The 17481-nt window shown below is 40.5% G+C and overlaps 1 protein-coding gene across 3 annotated transcripts in view; it reads right to left on the bottom strand.

Annotated features, from left to right (window-relative positions):
• PSMB1 (proteasome subunit beta 1) overlaps nt 1–17061 on the bottom strand; it is a 41849-nt gene extending 24788 nt beyond the window's left edge. Inside the window, exons 1-4 of one of the 3 annotated variants that reach the window (XM_025381596.1) lie at nt 16850–17061; nt 12116–12223; nt 8899–8980; nt 6407–6536 (exon numbers count right to left, since the gene is read on the bottom strand). In XM_025381596.1, the coding sequence (XP_025237381.1) occupies nt 6407–6536; nt 8899–8980; nt 12116–12223; nt 16850–16962 (433 nt within the window). In that variant the 5' untranslated portion in view covers nt 16963–17061. The remainder of the gene's footprint in view (nt 1–6406; nt 6537–8898; nt 8981–12115; nt 12224–16849) is intronic. The other 2 variants (XM_025381597.1, XM_025381598.1) reach the window with 2 other exon arrangements.
• Between the last annotated feature and the right edge of the window lie 420 nt (nt 17062–17481).

Genomic DNA, 17481 nt, shown 5'->3' with positions numbered 1-17481 from the left:
AATCACCATCGCACAGGTGACAACCAGCACACAGTCACCGTCACAGAAGTGACAACCAGAACAGTCACCATAGGACAGGTGCCACCCAGAACACAGTCACCATCGCACAGGTGACGACCAGCACAGGCACCATTGCACAGGTGCCACCCAGCAGACAGCCCCAACCCCTGTGTTGGTGTGTTGTTCAAGGGTAAACTATGATTGGGAGTTAAAATACAATATTAACAAAGAAAGGGTGAGTAAGAGGGAGAAAGGCATTTTTATGATCTTCAGGTAAAGATGGCAAGAAAATTAACCACTGCAGATGTAAAAAGAGTTGGAAGCCATGAGAATTCACAAAAATAATCCAAGCCATGGGAGTAGGTAAGGACCCACAAGAGAGTAGGGAGAACACAGAGAGAGATAGTGAGGTTTGTGTAGGGCACATCAACCAAACTCAAACAGTAATTTATAAGAAAGTCTTTGTATCTTGGCTCTCCTAAGCTAATGAAGAGGAGAACTTGAAGGAAAGCACAACCTATGTATATAGACAGGTCCAAGGGACACATCTGCAAGACAAAGTAAAATGAAGGGAATTCTGTAACATGTATAATACAATACTATTTTTGTTTAAAAGAAAACTCTTTGTACAAGCACAAAAAAGTCTGGAAAGATAAATAACAAGCTGTGGTTGGTTATCTTTCAGCACTGAATTAGAGGCAAGAAAAGAAAGGAATTACTTCTTATGTTTCCATATTATTCGAGTTTATTAAAAAGTACACAGGTAATTCTACAATTTTTAAAAAGGCCTGTTAAAAACAACTGTGTTCTGGGTATGAGAAATCACGAATCATTTACAATGTATGATTTTTTAAAAACATAACTGATTTGGAAAACACATTATATACCAGAACTCAGTACCCTGGGAGATGTGATATAGGGACAATCTTCATACTAACCATGTACAACTGCCACTGTTAGCTTTGTATGTTTCCTACTATAGAACTGTGTAAACTTGGCCAGGCGCGGTGGCTCATGCCTGTAATCCCAGCACTCTGGGAGGCCGAGGTGGGCAGATCACGAGGTCGGGAGTTTGAGACCAGCCTGGCCAACATAGTGAAACCCGGTCTCCACTAAAAATACAAAAATTAGCCGGGTGTGGTGGCGTGCACCTGTAGTCCCAACTACTTGGGAGGCTGAGGCAGGAGAATCGCTTGAACCCGGGAGGCGGAGGTTGTGTTGAGCCAAGATCACGCCACTGCACTCCGGCTGGGGCAACAGAGCGAGACTTGGTGTCAAAAAAAAAAAAAAAAAAAATTGTGTAAACTGAATTCTCTGATGGAGAAGGCACCATCTGAGGTCACCTAAGAAACTGTGGGAATTATTTTTGCTGAAAGCAAGCTTGGGACAAGACATGAGATCACAGCAGGCAATCCACTAACCTTAATATACAAAAAAAGAAAGAGATGTAAGGTGTAAAGGCAAAAAAATGATTATATCTCTCATGAGGATGATGGGCCACATATAAATTGAGGTCCAAAAGCTTTACCCAAGGATGGGACCTATGTCAGAAAACCACACACAACAAATTTAAAAAAACAAACTGAAGAAAGGGTGGGCTACGTCCAAGAACATAGCTTTAAAGATCCCCTAGAAGAAGGAAGAGAGACACTACTAAAATCAGTATAAAACAGCAAAAATAAATAAATAAAAATAAAAATAAATGTAGAATGGCATGAATCTTGACTACAAAGTGCTTTTCCTCATCAAAGTAAAATCCAAAAAGCACAATAATTTCAATGTAAAAAAATCAGACAAGTCTTAAAAGAAACACAGGTAAGCTTTGGATGGGAGAGGTTTTTCTAACAAGGCAAGAAACTGAATGTCATAAAGAAATGATTGACAGATTAGACTGTATGAAACACAGAAATTTCTGTGTAGCAAAAGGCACTGCCCAAAAGAGACAAATAACACTCTTGGGGGCGTCTATATTACAGACATTTGACACAGTTGAATGCAGTCCTTGAAAATCAATAAGAAAAAAACCTGCAAATAAGGAAATGGGCAACAGTTAATACATTAATCAGTCTCCAAAGAGGAAATTTATAAAGTCAATAAACATATGAAAACATGCCCAAAAATATATATAAATGAAAATAATAGACTGTTCAATGGGGAAAAATATGTTTCAACATGTGTTAATTCTAATACTGGGAAGGTTACATAAAATCAGGTACTAGGGGTACTGGTGTGTCCTTCAGAAAGGGTACAGTCAACAAAATACGAAAAAAAAATTATCTGACCCAATACTTCAACTACTAGAAGTCTATTTTAGCAAGACAAGTATAATTGGAGAAGTTCACAAAAATGTATGTACAACGATGTTCATCATATTGTTTATATCAAGAAAACAGGAAGCCAATATGTCCTTTAGAGGACTGGTTAGGTAAATGATGGTACAGCCATACTGTGTAAGTCAGCTATTAAAAACTATGTGTTACAGCAGCAAAAAACAGAAGAAAAAAAATTTAATTAAATACAAAAATCACTATGCATATAGCTTAGATCTCCTTGATAATAGACAATGTATAGTTACAGAAAAACAGATACCAAAGTCCTACTTATATAAACTGCACGAGTGTATGTATAAACATGTACTGATTGTTTGATTATTTTCACTACAGAAAAACTAAAGCCACTTTTAATTTGGGAGAAAAAATTTTAAAAGGCATGACAGCAGCTAAGAGAGTAAAGACAGAGAGGTTAGTGCCGACAGCGGTTGACACCAAGGGAAAGAGCTGTGGACCTTGCTGTCCTCAAGGTTTCAATATGGAGCACTGCTCTCCAGGTCCCTGCATCCACCAACACAGAAGACAGTAAATGAAGTCTCCTGAGACATCAGCAGAGGCTCTGGACTTAGGGGACCAGGTTCTAGAGTGGCAAAGGGTAGGAGCAAAACACATGAAATGGAAAGTTGATGTAAACAAAACACAGACCATCAGGCCCCTTCCTTCTCCGAGGCCTAAAAAGCTGCCAACCAGGCTTCTCCTCCTGTAGTCCCACCTCACCCCAGGAAAAAGGATTAAAGAAATTCTTCATCTGAAGAAAATGCTGCTTACTGAAGCACCCAGTTAATGGCTGTCAGTTGACAAGCTATATAAACAAGGACTTTTATAATCAAATTTTCATACAACACTTCAATGTGAATGGACAGCCAAAAAAAAAAAAAAAAAATCAGAAAGTTGAACGAAGCCTCTAACACAGAAGACAAAGGCCAAAAATGAACATACAACATGGAAAAAAAAAAACACTCTGATGAAATATACAAAGAAAGTACAAAACATCTAACAAAAACAGGATTTTTTTAAAAAAAGCTAAAAAATTAGAAACAGCTCTTGGAAATTAATGACACCAGAAATAAAAGCAATCAGTAAAGGATGAAAAGCTAAAAGGAAGGAAATCTTCATAAAGTAGAAGAAAAAAGAGAGAGATGGGTAACATGTGGAGTCAAAAATAAAGTACCGGGTCATAATCCAGGTGGCTGTGGAGAAGGTGGGGAGGGGCAGGGGAGGAGGAGAGGAGAGAAGGTGGATAAAGAGGACACAATAAATAAGAAACTCTAGGCAAGGAACATCACTATACAATTTCAGAATACCAGGGTAAAGAAAAGATCCTAAAAGCAAAGTCTCAAAAAGGTCTGGTTTTGTTTTGTTCAAAAATCTCTTCGGAGGTAAGCCTCTAAAATAAGGAAATAAATCAAGAAAGAGGAGAGCACAGGATACGGGGGAATCTCAGGATGGCGGTGGTCCATCCTGGAGCAAGGGGAAAAGAGATCCACCTAGTATGTGAGGTCTGACAACCAGATGAATTGTATTCAGAGAATGTACAAGGACCTGACAAAAAGTTTAAAGAAATCTGAGCCAATTAGAGATAGTTAACTTGAGAAAAAAATAAAAATGAGTTACACAAGAAAGAAAATATGAATGTATGCTACTGGGCGCAACAAAGATCAGTATCTATCCGGTCATGTAAAAACATTAAAGGTCTATGTTATCAAAAGTGTAATGTGTTACAGGAGGATGCTAATGAGGAAGAGGACACAGCTGAACTAAGAACCATCATCTACCAGAAGAAAACACCAAAAGATATCTCAAAAGAGTGCAGTATAAATACAGAGTTTTGGAAAATGGAGGTAAGTACCAGGAAATACAGGTAAAAGAGTTGAAAAATGTCTTAGGGCAATAGAAAAAGAAGATAGAGGACTGCTTTATTATTCACACAAATTCCCCTATAAAATAACAATTAGTTTAAAGAACACTTAAAGTCAACCAGACAACCTTAGAAAGACAGTTCTAGAGACACTTGAGGTTGTCACCAAAACTAGCAACACTGTTACATGGAAATCAAAGAACAGGGCTCTGACGTGAAACAAAGTCAAACCTGAATCTTAGGTCTGCTGCTTAGTAGGTATCAGCTTTCCCAAATTAGACTCTCTAACTCTCGGAAAAACTCAAAGGATGCTGTCTGGCCTGCTGAAATTCAACGGCACCTATTTTTAATGTTGCTAAAATCTGAATCTATTAATCTGACATTAAAGCCAGGCATAACGTGAGTCAAAAAAGACACCAGAAGCATCCAGCATGCAAAGTTAGGCAAATTAATTTGTAGCTAGAATCTAATTACCCAGGTTAAGGGTAATTCATTTCTATTTTTACTATTTCTACTCTTTTTCTCTTAGTTTTCAAGTAAAGTTGAAAGCCTTGGCCGGGCGCGGTGGCTCAAGCCTGTAATCCCAGCACTTTGGGAGGCCGAGACGGGTGGATCACGAGGTCAGGAGATCGAGACCATCCTGGCTAACCCGGTGAAACTCTGTCTCTACTAAAAAAATACAAAAAACTAGCCGGGCGAGGTGGCGGGCGCCTGCAGTCCCAGCTACTCGGGAGGCTGAGGCAGGAGAATGGCGTGAACCTGGGAGGCGGAGCTTGCAGTGAGCTGAGATCCGGCCACTGCACTCCAGCCTGGGCGACAGAGCGAGACTCCGTCTCAAAAAAAAAAAAAAAAAAAAAAAAAAAAGAAAGCCTTAAAAAGAAATTGTGTCAACCTAATTTGTCTACACCTAAACCTTGGTAGGTAAAATGATCAAAATGCTCCCTAAGGCTGTGTATGGGGGTGGATGTTGAGTCAGAGATGGAGCACGCAAAGAAAATGCTCATGGAACAGAAAGGGATAGGAGTCAACACCTGAGAGGCAGGGCGCTGAAATGAAGCCTGGCTCTTTCCTCTTAGAATCCCTCACAGGATTTAGGGTCCCCAGTCCCCTTGCTTCTTTCTGTGTCCAACTGAGATGCTCTGTGATGTGGCCAGCTGCATGTATTCCCCTGGAGGCTCTGACCCAAGCCAAGGCCTGCCTTGAACATTCCCAGGCACTGATAATGTTGTTTAGGCTATTGCTTGAAACACTGAGAAATTACCCCTGTTGCTAAACACAGAGAAATTATCCCTGGCCCTGAACCAAATTCCTTAAACACTCAAATCAACTCCCTTTCCTTGGACACATCTTTTCCTGCTGTCTGCTGAGAGGACTGCTGCAGCACTAAATGCTTTTGACTGATTACCCTGAGATTTAGTGTTCTGGAACCCCAACTAGGTTCAGGACAGTCCCTTATAGGAATTCCTCTGCCCCCACTTTTAGGGCTACTTCAGCCACAAGTTCAGCCAGAAGGAACACAGAATATGGGCTTACACCAACGATGTCCTCGTCTAGACACTTCTGTAACTTCTTATCTCAATGGACTACTATAAATGGTGACATAGATCTGTCCTGGGAGATTGTACTTGGTTTTTTAGATGCAACCAGAAGCCAATCCAAACAAGAACTGGTGGAAAACATTGGTGTCCATGTGGGGTAATGTAGCTCTGGATCAAAAACAGGATGGAATATTAAGTAACACGACTAACATTCTCAGGGACTCCTGGTCTCACTCTGACAGAAAATCAAAGAGGTGTTTCAAAAAGTTCTGAAAACACTGGAATAGATGCTTATTATTAATCACCCCAAATGACTTCTAAAACCTTTAAAAAACTTTTCTGAAGTATGTTTGTTAATAAAAAAATTTTCAATACTCAGAATCACGTTTAGGTCATTTCTTTCTATAAGATAAAAATGCCTAATTATTTACTACTAACTCATGCAAGATCCCGAGAAAACAGCAAAATAACCGGCTGCTCAACATTCACTATTAGAGCTTTAATGTGTCTTTGGATGTCGCATATTAGCTTCAGTTTCTTCATCACTTTCATTATCAGAAATGAAATGAGACTTGTGTCAGATGGTATTTATGGTTCTTTTCAACTCTAGGTGGAGACACACACATCTAGGACATAATAACTCCTCCTCCCCACCATTTTCCAGAAAAAAGGAATTCTACCTTCTTCATCAAGTCCACCGATGATGTTGTAAACATAGTATGGAAAGAAGCGCCTTGAATACAGGATCGTAGACAGCATTGCAGCAATTGCCCCCGTAGTCATGGCCTTATTATTGGAATGCTTATACATCTGCAATTATTGACGAAAGTTAACAGGCATGCAGAGGCAGAGGCTATTATAGACTAGAACAATCAACAGTATAAAGTGAGTGAAAGGGGAAAGCATGCCTATTTCTTTCATGATCAACCAACACAGTATTACTAAGATAAAACTTTAAGGGAAGGAATACTAAGTTTGCCCTCAGCTCTCTGGTTTAAAGGCTCTATTTTCCATACCACCCTTATCTCGGGTACTCTTGGGTACTGCTAATCCAAGAGCTAATGTCCATGAGAGGGCACATGAAATGGCCTGAGGAAGATGGGTTTAAATCCATCTCTCTCCCTCACTCAGCATATAGACCGGGGTCAGCAAACGACCCTTGTAGCTTGGCTCAGGGGCCAAATCAGCCTACCCCCTATTTCTATGAATATTGTCCGTGGCTGCTTTTTCACTACAAAAGCAGAAACAAATAGTCATGACAGAGATCAAATGGCCCATAAAGCTGTAAATATTTACTATCTGGTCCTTTACAGAAAAAATTATGCCAACCCCTGATCAAACCCAGATGTAAGTCCCTCTCTTTGTGGAGCAGATGTCTGTGAGAACAGAAGACACAGGGCAGCACCCTTACTCTGCATGATTTTAATACACAGCAGTGGTTGTGATCCTTCAAACATCTCCAGTAGAGAACACAAGCATCCAAAACAGGGTCTTAGCATGACAATACAGTGACTGCAAATCCTAGTTTTACTACACCCTTGGGAACCCTACATTATCCACTGGTAGGGAAATGTCACAAAAATTATAAACATAAAATGAATTCAAGATCACCAATTTTTGTTAACCATATAGCAACCATCTCTAATGAGAAACCTAACGGCCAGGCATAGTGGCTCACACGTGTAATCTCAACTGAGGTGGGAGAATGTTTGAGCCCAGGAGATGAAGGCTACAGTGAGCTACAATTGCACCACTGTACTCCAGCCTGTGCAACAAAGCGAGAAGCTGTGTCTAAATAAATAGACAGATACCTAATTAGTACAGTAAAATTAAACAATGTCAAAACACTGAAAAATGATTAGAAATGAACTATAAGTAACGGGTAAGATTTTTACAGAGGAATGTCTTTCCAAGATAAAAACTATAAAAAATTATTCATAGGCCGGGTGCAGTGGCTCACGCCTGTAATTCCAGCACTTTGGGAGGCCGAGGTGGGTGGATCACCTGAAGTCAGGAGTTCGACACCAGCCTGGCCAATATGGTGAAACCCTGTCTCCACTAAAATACAAAAATTAGATGGGGGTGATGACAGGTGCCTGTAATCTCAGCTACTCGGGAGGCTGTGGCAGGATAATCACTTGGACCCAAGAGGCAGAGGTTACAGTGAGGCAAGAACATGCCATTGCACTCCAGCCTGGGCAACAAGAGCGAAACTCTGTCTCAAAAAAAAAAAAAAAAATTCATTCCATTTCATTTTGAAACCAAGCACCAACATTTATTTACTTCACCACCTAACGAAGTATGAGAGAAAAACTTTAGGAAGGGGTGTGCATTATGTTGAATTCACCATTCCTTGTTTTATTAACAATGACATGCTTACTTTTGTCTTCTAACTCCCATTTATAAAATAAACATTAGCAATTATCATATCAATATGCCAGTAAATGTAAGTCACTATAGCTTTCAATATAAGTTTCTAAAAAAGTATTAACAATCAATAAATACTGAGTGAAATCCTTTCTACACATTCAAAAAGCATCTGTCAGTTAAATAAATACATTACATACTCCAGTAACCACTCATAAGTGTAAATAATTTCAAGTGTTATTCACAAATAGGCAAAACAGAAGGTGATCACCCCTAACTTCCGGCAGCTGGCTATCAACTGAAGCCTGTCAGGTGACAGAAGTTAATGGTGCATGTTGTGCCTCTCGTCCAAGCTCCTGGCTTATTCATTCTTTCATATTTCTACTCAGGCACCCTGCCAACTAAGAGCACAGCATTGTAAAGAGGAAAAACTTGTCAGCTGATAGTGATGCAAACCACGCTCCTGTGTCAAATCTTTTCTGGGCTCTCTCCTGCCATAGAAATTGATTTGCTTTGTTTTTGAGGTAAGAGTATCTTCAGAACTCCTCCTAGGCTACTTCTAAAAGGGTAGAGAACCCTTCATGTGATACAAGACTAACAAATGGAATGTCCTGCTGTTTCACATTATGGTACTTTAATGACCCTGCCTTAATGATATCATTTCATTTCCAGCATACATTTGTAATTCATCTACTAACCTAGTGACTCTCTAGCTATTCTGACCAACAGTCATGCTGTAGGCTTGAAAGAATTTAATGAACTGCTATTAATTTGAAATAGTGTAGAAACGTACAAAAGCATCTACCTTTAGTCTTGCTTCAATAATCTTTGTCAGGGTAAGGCAGTCTCCATGAAAACCACTGCATCCAATGACTGTTTTGTCTGTTCTGTAAAAAGTACATTTCAGAAAACGGAGCTGGTTAGGTAGTAGAGCAAAGCATATCTTCGGCAATTTTAAATTTAAAACCCCTATTCCCATTATTTCCTAAATGGTAATGGGACAAGCAGCCACCCTTCTGGGGAGGGGGTTCTGTATTCCTACATCTCACCCTCAGTCCAGATGAATTATAGGTGGATCAAAGACCTTAAAAATGCAACTATGAATGGACTAAATAAATCATGGGTGAATTTTTTTACTATCTTGGGCTGGGGAAGATAGGTAGGTAGGTTGATTGATTGATTTTTGAGACGGAGTTTCACTCTTATCACCCAGGCTGGAATGCAGTGGCACAATCTTGGCTCACTGCAACTTCCACCTCCCGGATTCATGCAATTCTCCTGCCTCAGGCTCCCAAGTAGCTGGGATTACAGGCGCCTGCCACCAGCCCAGCTAATTTTTGTATTTTTGGTAGAGATGGCGTTTCACCATGTTGGTCAGGCTGGTCTTGAACTCCTGACCTCAGGTAATCCGCCAGCCTTGGCCTCCAAAGTGCTGAGATTACAGGTGTGAGCCACTGCACCTAGCCTCATGAAGGCAGATTTAAATATAACACAATCCAAGGGCCACACAGAAAAATTTCATAAATTTGACTACATAAAACTCTACAGAGAAATTTATGAATAGCTTTTTAAAACCCTAAGAAAATATACTGGTAGCATCTACCATCAAAGCCTAATTTTAATTCTACAAAGAGTTCTTACAAATAAGAAAAGCAGTAATGACACAAAGAAAAGAAGGGTAACATTCTATGAACAGACAAGTCACAGAAAAAAGAGACATTAAATCACCATAAACATAAGAGCCTCTATGTTACCCAGAAATCCAAATCTAAAAAAGAGACTATTTCAACCAATCCTAATGGCTAAAAACACCTAACTAAATGCTGGTGAGGTTATGGAAACAGTATAAACTGATTAACTTGTTAGATGGGTAATTTGGTGGTATCCATTAAAAATTTAAATACACACCACTTCCACCAATTCTACTGCTAGAAATCCATCTTGTCAATATACTTACGCCAGCATGCAGAGGGATGCCCTAGACTCACCAGTGAGCATCCATTTAAATAGCGCCCCGTAAGAAAACAAAACAAAACAAAAGCCAAATGTCCATCTGTATGGAAAGGACTAAAATTTGGTATAGACATACAAATTCAACCATGTATTTCAAAACTTAATTCCTAGATCTTGATACGAATCTATAAAGAAACCTACACAATATTTTGCAGAGGCCACATAATTCCTTTTGGAAACTTATGAATGACTCGCACAAACCATACTTGTCCTACTAGGAGAGCAGCTGACACTTCTAGGGTCATCACTAACATCACCTACTCTATCCCCACCACCAACCTCACTGCACTGAGGTGAAGACTCCAATTCCCTATAAGGCTTTACTGCCTTTACTAACAAGATTGGTGGACAATACCAACAGGGAAAGACAGAAATCTTAGAACTTTAAGATGCTTTTCCCAAATATCCAGGTGCATCAAAGGAATGGGAGTTTTCATGCAAAGAATACAGTCTCAAACAGGTTTAGAAGAAGCAACCTTAGTTCTAGGTCCGCCCACAGGACATGGGATGAGGGATATATACAGGCATTTGTTAATGCTGTATTGTGCTTATTCTCTCTCTCTATACCTGATGTGTTTCATTAAAAAAAAAAAAAAAAAAAAAAAAAAAAAAAAAAAAAGGGCTCACTTCAGCAGCAAACGTAACTAAAGCAACACTTAAAAGATGAGGAAAAGCCAGTACAAGGATGGTATCCATAAAGTTGTTTTAAAATCTTATTTCTAATAGTTACTACTTTCAAGTTGTATAAGTATCATCCTCAAGGAGAAAAAAAAGTAACACGAGAGCACTATAAACAGAAAGCAGAAAAAGGGTATCAGAAGATGCAAGTGGACAGAAAGAGAACTGGGAAGATGAAAACAAACTTCATTGCTTTTTGGGATAAGATGTGGGCCATCCCTGGGACCAGGGAAGAAAATATATCTTTTCTTCTGTACCTACTTCCTACAATACAAGGAGGGCCTGTCCAAAGGACCTAAACCTCCTAAGTCCCATTCATTCCTATTACAATTCAAGTTTAACAGACTTTTGTAACTAACCCAGGAATTCATGACCATTTGTAAGTATTTCCAAAACTGTTAAATACAGACCACTACTAATCTGCAGTATGTATTTAGCTGATTTATGCAGGCTTTTTTTTTTTTTTTTTTTAAGTTTTGGCTTTATTTTCATGTTTTAGGAAAAACACAGCTAGCCTATTAAAACTGAGCTATGGATATAATGGCTTAGGATATTTCTAAAACGAATGTTTCAAGTTAAAAAAAAAACAGTGTGGGGAGGCAGATTTTTAAAAAATACCCTTTAATGATTACTGGTGCTATGGTTTGAATGCTTTCTTCAAAACTCATGTTGAAATTTAATTGCCATTCTGATGGTACTGGGAGTTGGGACCAGGTGTTTAGGTCCTGAGGGCTCAGCCCTCACGAATGGACATTATCACAGGAGTGGGTTCGCTCGCTCTTCTTTCTCTCTCTCTGGCTTTCCACCATGTTAAGACACAGCAGGAAAGCCCTCACCAGATGCCAGCCCCTCAGTCTTGGACTTCCCAGCCTCTAGAACTGTAAATCAATAAATTTCTGTCCATTATAAGTTACCTAGTGTGTGGCATTCTGTTACAGCAGCATAAAATGGACTAAGACAAATGTATAGATGGAAAAAGTGATAAAGTAATTATAGTAAAATACAAACAGTAAGATCTAGGTGATGGCATACGAGTTTTCATTATGAAACTCTCTTACTTTTGTTGCACATTTGAAAATTTTCATGGTAAAATGCTGGGGTGAACACATTTAGGTTACCGAAAGCACTTTTGGTACCCTTAATATAGCAAATATTTTTAAGACTGCACACTGAATTATTAGGAAACATTAACTTAGAAAATGGTTTTCTAATAAAAATGCTCCCAAGAGCAACTTAAAAACTCATGAAACAAATCATTTAGAAGTAGAAACTCTCACGGCATTAAATCAATACAAAAGCATTGTGAAATGTCTTCAGAAATATTTACTTACAATTTGTAACATTTGGGGCTATCCCGGGTATGAATTGAAAACCCTTCACTCAGTCGAGTATCAGAAGCAACAATTGCAAAATCTTCTCCAGCAATTGCCAGTACAGTACTGAGGAAAAAAGAAAAAAACATTAATTCTCCAGGGTGGTTATCCCATCCCTACAAATAGAAGAATGCTCCATAGCACGTACTGGGATCAAATACTCTAGATGTCAACAAAACATGATTCAAATGGGAAGAGGAAAGATGAGCGGCAAGAGAATGAACCCCTGGTTACAAGTTGCCTGGAAAAACAAATTATTAATAAGCCTAAATCAGGGCAAAGTTTCCTTGGCAGGAGGTAACAGAAAAGTCAATGAATTATCATCACCAACACATTAAATGCTTACTTGTGCAAGGTACTACTAATACAGAACAACTAAACACCACATCTGCGCCCTTGAGGGTCAACTACAGACAGCGGTACTACAACGCAAGCTCTAGAAGTTTCGAGAAGGTGGGATTTGTCTTTCTTTCTCATTTCTTTATATCCAAGTCCTTACATAACGCCTATATACTGCTTATTTCTTTATACCCAAGTCCTTATACAATGACAAATGGACAAACAGTAAATTTTTTCCTCTGTGGCTGTACAATTTGACAGCTTATCAAAGAGATTTACAGTATGAATTCCAAAAGCAGACTGCCTGGGTTCTAATTCTGGCTTTCCCAGTTAGCAGATATGAGACTGTGGGTAGTTACTTCTCAAAGCCTCAATTTCATCATAAATACAACAGAGATCACTTCAGTTGCTACCTCAATAGGGTGTTCAAAGAATCAAATATGTAAAGCCCTTATAGCAGTCCCTGACATGTAACTGGTCCTCTAGTAAGTATTAGCTATAACTGCTATGGCACTAGAGTATGACTAAGCATCTGGGCTCTGGAATTACATGAGACAGAGACACACTCTTGCTACTTACTAGGTATGTGATCTTAGGCAAATTCTCCAAATCCAAGTTGACGATAACAGTACCTGTGTCACAAGGTGTGTATATTTGGGTGTGTATATTTTAATATACAAGGCTTGACTGATAATTATAACCACTGCTCCAATGCAATAGTGGAAATTAAAGGCATGGTGCCTCACAGACGTAAGCACTCAGAAAACTGTAGCCACTATTTTCACTGAGGAGGGATTTGTGCTAAAGTTCTCGCGCAGAAAAGGATGCCATTCCAGATAATACAAACAGCAAACAATGGCAAACAGGTAATAATTCAAATAGTACATTCAAGCAACTCATTCAGGCAGCCATTTTTGCACAAACACATGTAGTGACGTAAGGTTTATGTGATGGACAGGGTTCCTACTGTAGAAAATCCCAAATGCCAAGCTAAAGATTTTGGAATTTTAGCAAGAAATCATGAAAGTTTTCTGAGCAAGAATGACCTGTAGTTGTAACTACTCAGGAGGCTGAGGTGGGAGGACTGCTTGAACCCTGCAGTGAGCTATGATGGTGCCTGGGCATTAGCATGAGATCTGGTCTTTTAAAAAGATGCAAGAGAGAGAGAAGTTCCATTTACAAAGTGTGGTTTCAGGAAGACTACTCTGACAATAACATAGCATGTGAAACGGGATGGAAACACTGTTCTAATACTACTAATGCAATAGTAAGGTAACAGGGTGAACAGGTAAATCCGAAATCGTCACAAACACACAAAACAGACAAGTTTTTATATCTACATAAATGTGTTAGAAACTGGGAAAACCAATTATGACATCCCAGATTTAGAACTTAAATGAGCAGAATCATGGCATAATTATAAAAAGTATTTTAAAGGAGAGCAGAGGAGGCCAGGCACGGTGGCTCACACATGTAATCCCAGCACTTTGGGAGGCTAAGGTGGGCAAATTGCCTGAGGTCAGGAGTTCGAGACCAGCCTCGCCAACATGGTGAAACCTCATCTCTACTAAAAGTACAAAAGTTAGCCAGGCATGGTGGCAGGTACCTGTAATCCCAGCTGCTCGGGAGGCTGAGGCAAAAATGCTTGAACCCAGGAGGCGGAGGTTGCAGCGAGCCAAGATCGTACCACTGCACTCCGGCCTGGGTGACAGGGTGAGACTCTGTCTCAAAAAATAATAATAAAAAAGGAGAAGAGGAGATTGAGGGGAATAATTAGCTTGCTTTTTGTTTTGTTAGCTGTCTTGAGTTATTGTGAGAGCAGAAAAACCAGTTAGAAATGTTTTACTGGGCCGGGCGCGGTGGCTCAAGCCTGTAATCCCAGCACTTTGGGAGGCCGAGGCGGGCGGATCACGAGGTCAGGAGATCGAGACCATCCTGGCTAACACAGTGAAACCCCGTCTCTACTAAAAATACAAAAACTTAGCCGGGCGAGGTGGCGGCGCCTGTAGTCCCAGCTACTCGGGAGGCTGAGGCAGGAGAATGGCGTGAACCCGGGAGGTGGAGCTTGCAGTGAGCTGAGATCCAGCCACTGCACTCCAGCCTGGGTGACAGAGCAAGACTCTGTCTCAAAAAAAAAAAAAAAAAAAAAAAGAAATGTTTTACTGAAGAAGCCAGAACTGAGGGACTCACGAGAGGCAGAACTGGAAAACCAGATTTGGGAGTAATCCTCCCAGCAATGAGACATGAAAGAGTGCTGAGTGATAAACAAGGCGGCTAATGACTTGTTTAACTACATTTAAAGACAGAGTAGAAAAAGAGAATGAGGCCTCATTTTGTGGAAGCAAAGGCTGCCTGAAAGCCAGCTGCAGTAAACACTAAAGAAAAAGAACAATGACTGAGAAAAAGTAATGAGAAAGTTCTAAGTAATTTTTAGGGCAGTAATGGCTTAAACTGGATTACTAGGGATTAAAAAGTGAGTAATGAGTAGGGCATACTGAACACTGAAAATTCTTATTTATAGAGAATAGCGTTATGAAATGGGTCTAATAACCCTCCCTACAATGTACAACTTAATTAGTCATCACAGGAAGTGTTAAGGAGTATAATGGAAAAGCATGAATAAACTCAGTGGTGAAATAGCTAAGTCCTGGCTCAACTTCACACCAGCTCTCTGACCCTGACAGTTTAATGTCTAATATAACCCTAGGATGCTAACATCATCGAACATTCACTTTTCATGATGATTAAATAAGATGACGGCTCGCAATTTACAAAATGCATCTCTCTCGATTCTCACCAAAAACTATGAAGCTACTAAGGAAGAAAATTTAGGTTCAAGAAGTTCAGAAGTACCCAAAGACCTGACTGTCCTTTAGTGGCAGAACCAAGGCTAAAATCAGACTTTCGTTGTCTTTCTAACGCACTCCAAAAATATGCATTAATATTTCAAATTTATGAGGAACCAATTAACATTTTTGCTTTGTTTTTAAAATTTATTTTTGTAGAGATGGGGTCTTGCTATGTTGTGCAGGCTGGTCTTGAACTCCTGGCCTCAAGCGATGATCCTCCTGCCTTAGCTTCCCAAAGTCCTGGGATTACAGGTGCGAGCTACAGTGCCCAGCCAATACTTTTTGTTTTCTTTAAGAACCATCGGTTCATTCAGATTGAGTGTATATATTTTAATGTACAAGGCTTGATTAGTAACTATAACCACTGCTTCAATTTACAGCTCTTCCCTGTCAAGAGTCTTAAACAGAGCATCTTCCTATAACCCTATATCTCTGGCGTGCCACCACGGAAAATTATATTACTCAAGATAAAGTTGGTAATTGAAATAAAAACCAAAACTTGAACATAACATACAAGATCACACATATTAAAAGGTCCATCTTCTGAGTATTTTGTTTTCCTGAACTTAAGCTAAACGTTAAAAAAAAAAAAAAAAAAAAAGGCCGGGCGCGGTGGCTCATGCCTGTAATCCCAGCACTTTGGGAGGCTGAGGCGGGCGGATCACGAGGTCAGGAGATCGAGACCATCCTGGCTAATACGGTGGAACCCCGTCTCTACCAAAAACACAAAAAATTAGCCGGGCGTGGTGGCGGGTGCCTGTAGACCCAGTTACTTGGGAGGCTGAGACAGGAGAATGGCGTGAACCCGGGGGGGGGGGGGGGGGGGGGCGGAACTTGCAGTGAGCTGAGATCAGGTCACTGCACTCCAGCCTGGGCAACAGAGTGAGACTCCGCCTGACAAAGAAAAAAAAAAGCACTTATCTATGAAACTAAGTTTACTCAACCAATCCCACTTTCCATTTGAAATAAAATGATCAAACTGCTACAATTAGAAATAACAGAAATCAGGCGGCTACAATTAAGACGTTTCGGCTACCAACCCAGCTGTGCATCTAACAACACAGACCAAATAATCCTAACTTTTAAGTTTCAGACGCTAAACCTCTACCCTCGCCTGCTGGCATAAGGAACGTGTACATGAGGTCCAGTTTGGTCTTCCACAGAGCAGAGGCTATGTTTCAATTTCCATTTTACCGTCTCACAGCAGCAAGGAGCATGGAGTTCCGGTCCACATAAAAACCCAAATGACAGGGCTGTAATGGGAAACCCTAAAAACCAAGGCTGTATCGCAATCACCAAGTAAACTTGAGCAACGCGAGCCTGAAGAAGGAAACGCAGGGCATGAGAGGACGGCAGGGAGACCGGCCTTGTGCGGACCCACTCAGCTCAGGGTTCTGAGGCCTGCGGGGGACCCGGGCAGCGCCTTCACGGCGGTGACTCCCAAACGGGCTTCAGCAAATGGGGGAAGGGCGAAAGTGAAAGCGGAGCTCTCTCGGGTTTTTACCCTCCGTTGAAAGCGTAGGGCGAAAATCGCAGCTGCAAAGGGCCCGCGGCTCTGTGCGGCTCCATCCCCAAGTCTCTGCCAGGAGTTGAATACATGGCTATGGAAGACAACATCGCACGGCTGCGCCCGCCGCTCCAACACCTGCTGTCTCACGGCGAGATGGCGGCCTTGACCGGACGTTACGCCACTTCCGGCTTCTCCTGAAGTTCGCTCCCGGCCTCTCTATCTTGAGCTAGTCGTTGCTCCTGGAGGGCTGCAGGGCGGCTTGTCCCTTTGGTAGTTGGGTCCCGCCCATTCCAAAAAAGCTGACAGAAAAGTAAAGGTTTCCCGCCCCCCCGTCGAAGAAAACATTGGAATTCACCCCAATGGACGAAAATTTAAGTCTGACCATACAAAAAAATTGGCAGAACTATGGCGCAACGCCAACTCGAATAACGGTGAGCGCGTTAATTGTCCTAATAAAAAACGTATATAACATTTCCTATCCTTAAAGAGCTCACAACCTCACTGATAATAAAAAGTACAAAGAAAACAAGCAGTATAACATGATTACGCCACAATGAACTACAGAAGGGAAAATCAGTTCCCACTAAGTTCTAGTCCCACTAAGAAACAACTGCGGATAGAGCCTT

The sequence above is a fragment of the Theropithecus gelada genome, chromosome 4, assembly GCF_003255815.1.
Source record: "Theropithecus gelada isolate Dixy chromosome 4, Tgel_1.0, whole genome shotgun sequence".
In the NCBI taxonomy this organism is placed as follows: domain Eukaryota; kingdom Metazoa; phylum Chordata; class Mammalia; order Primates; family Cercopithecidae; genus Theropithecus; species Theropithecus gelada.
Note: the sequence above shows the minus strand (reverse complement) of the source record. Positions and strands in the feature narration are given on the sequence as shown.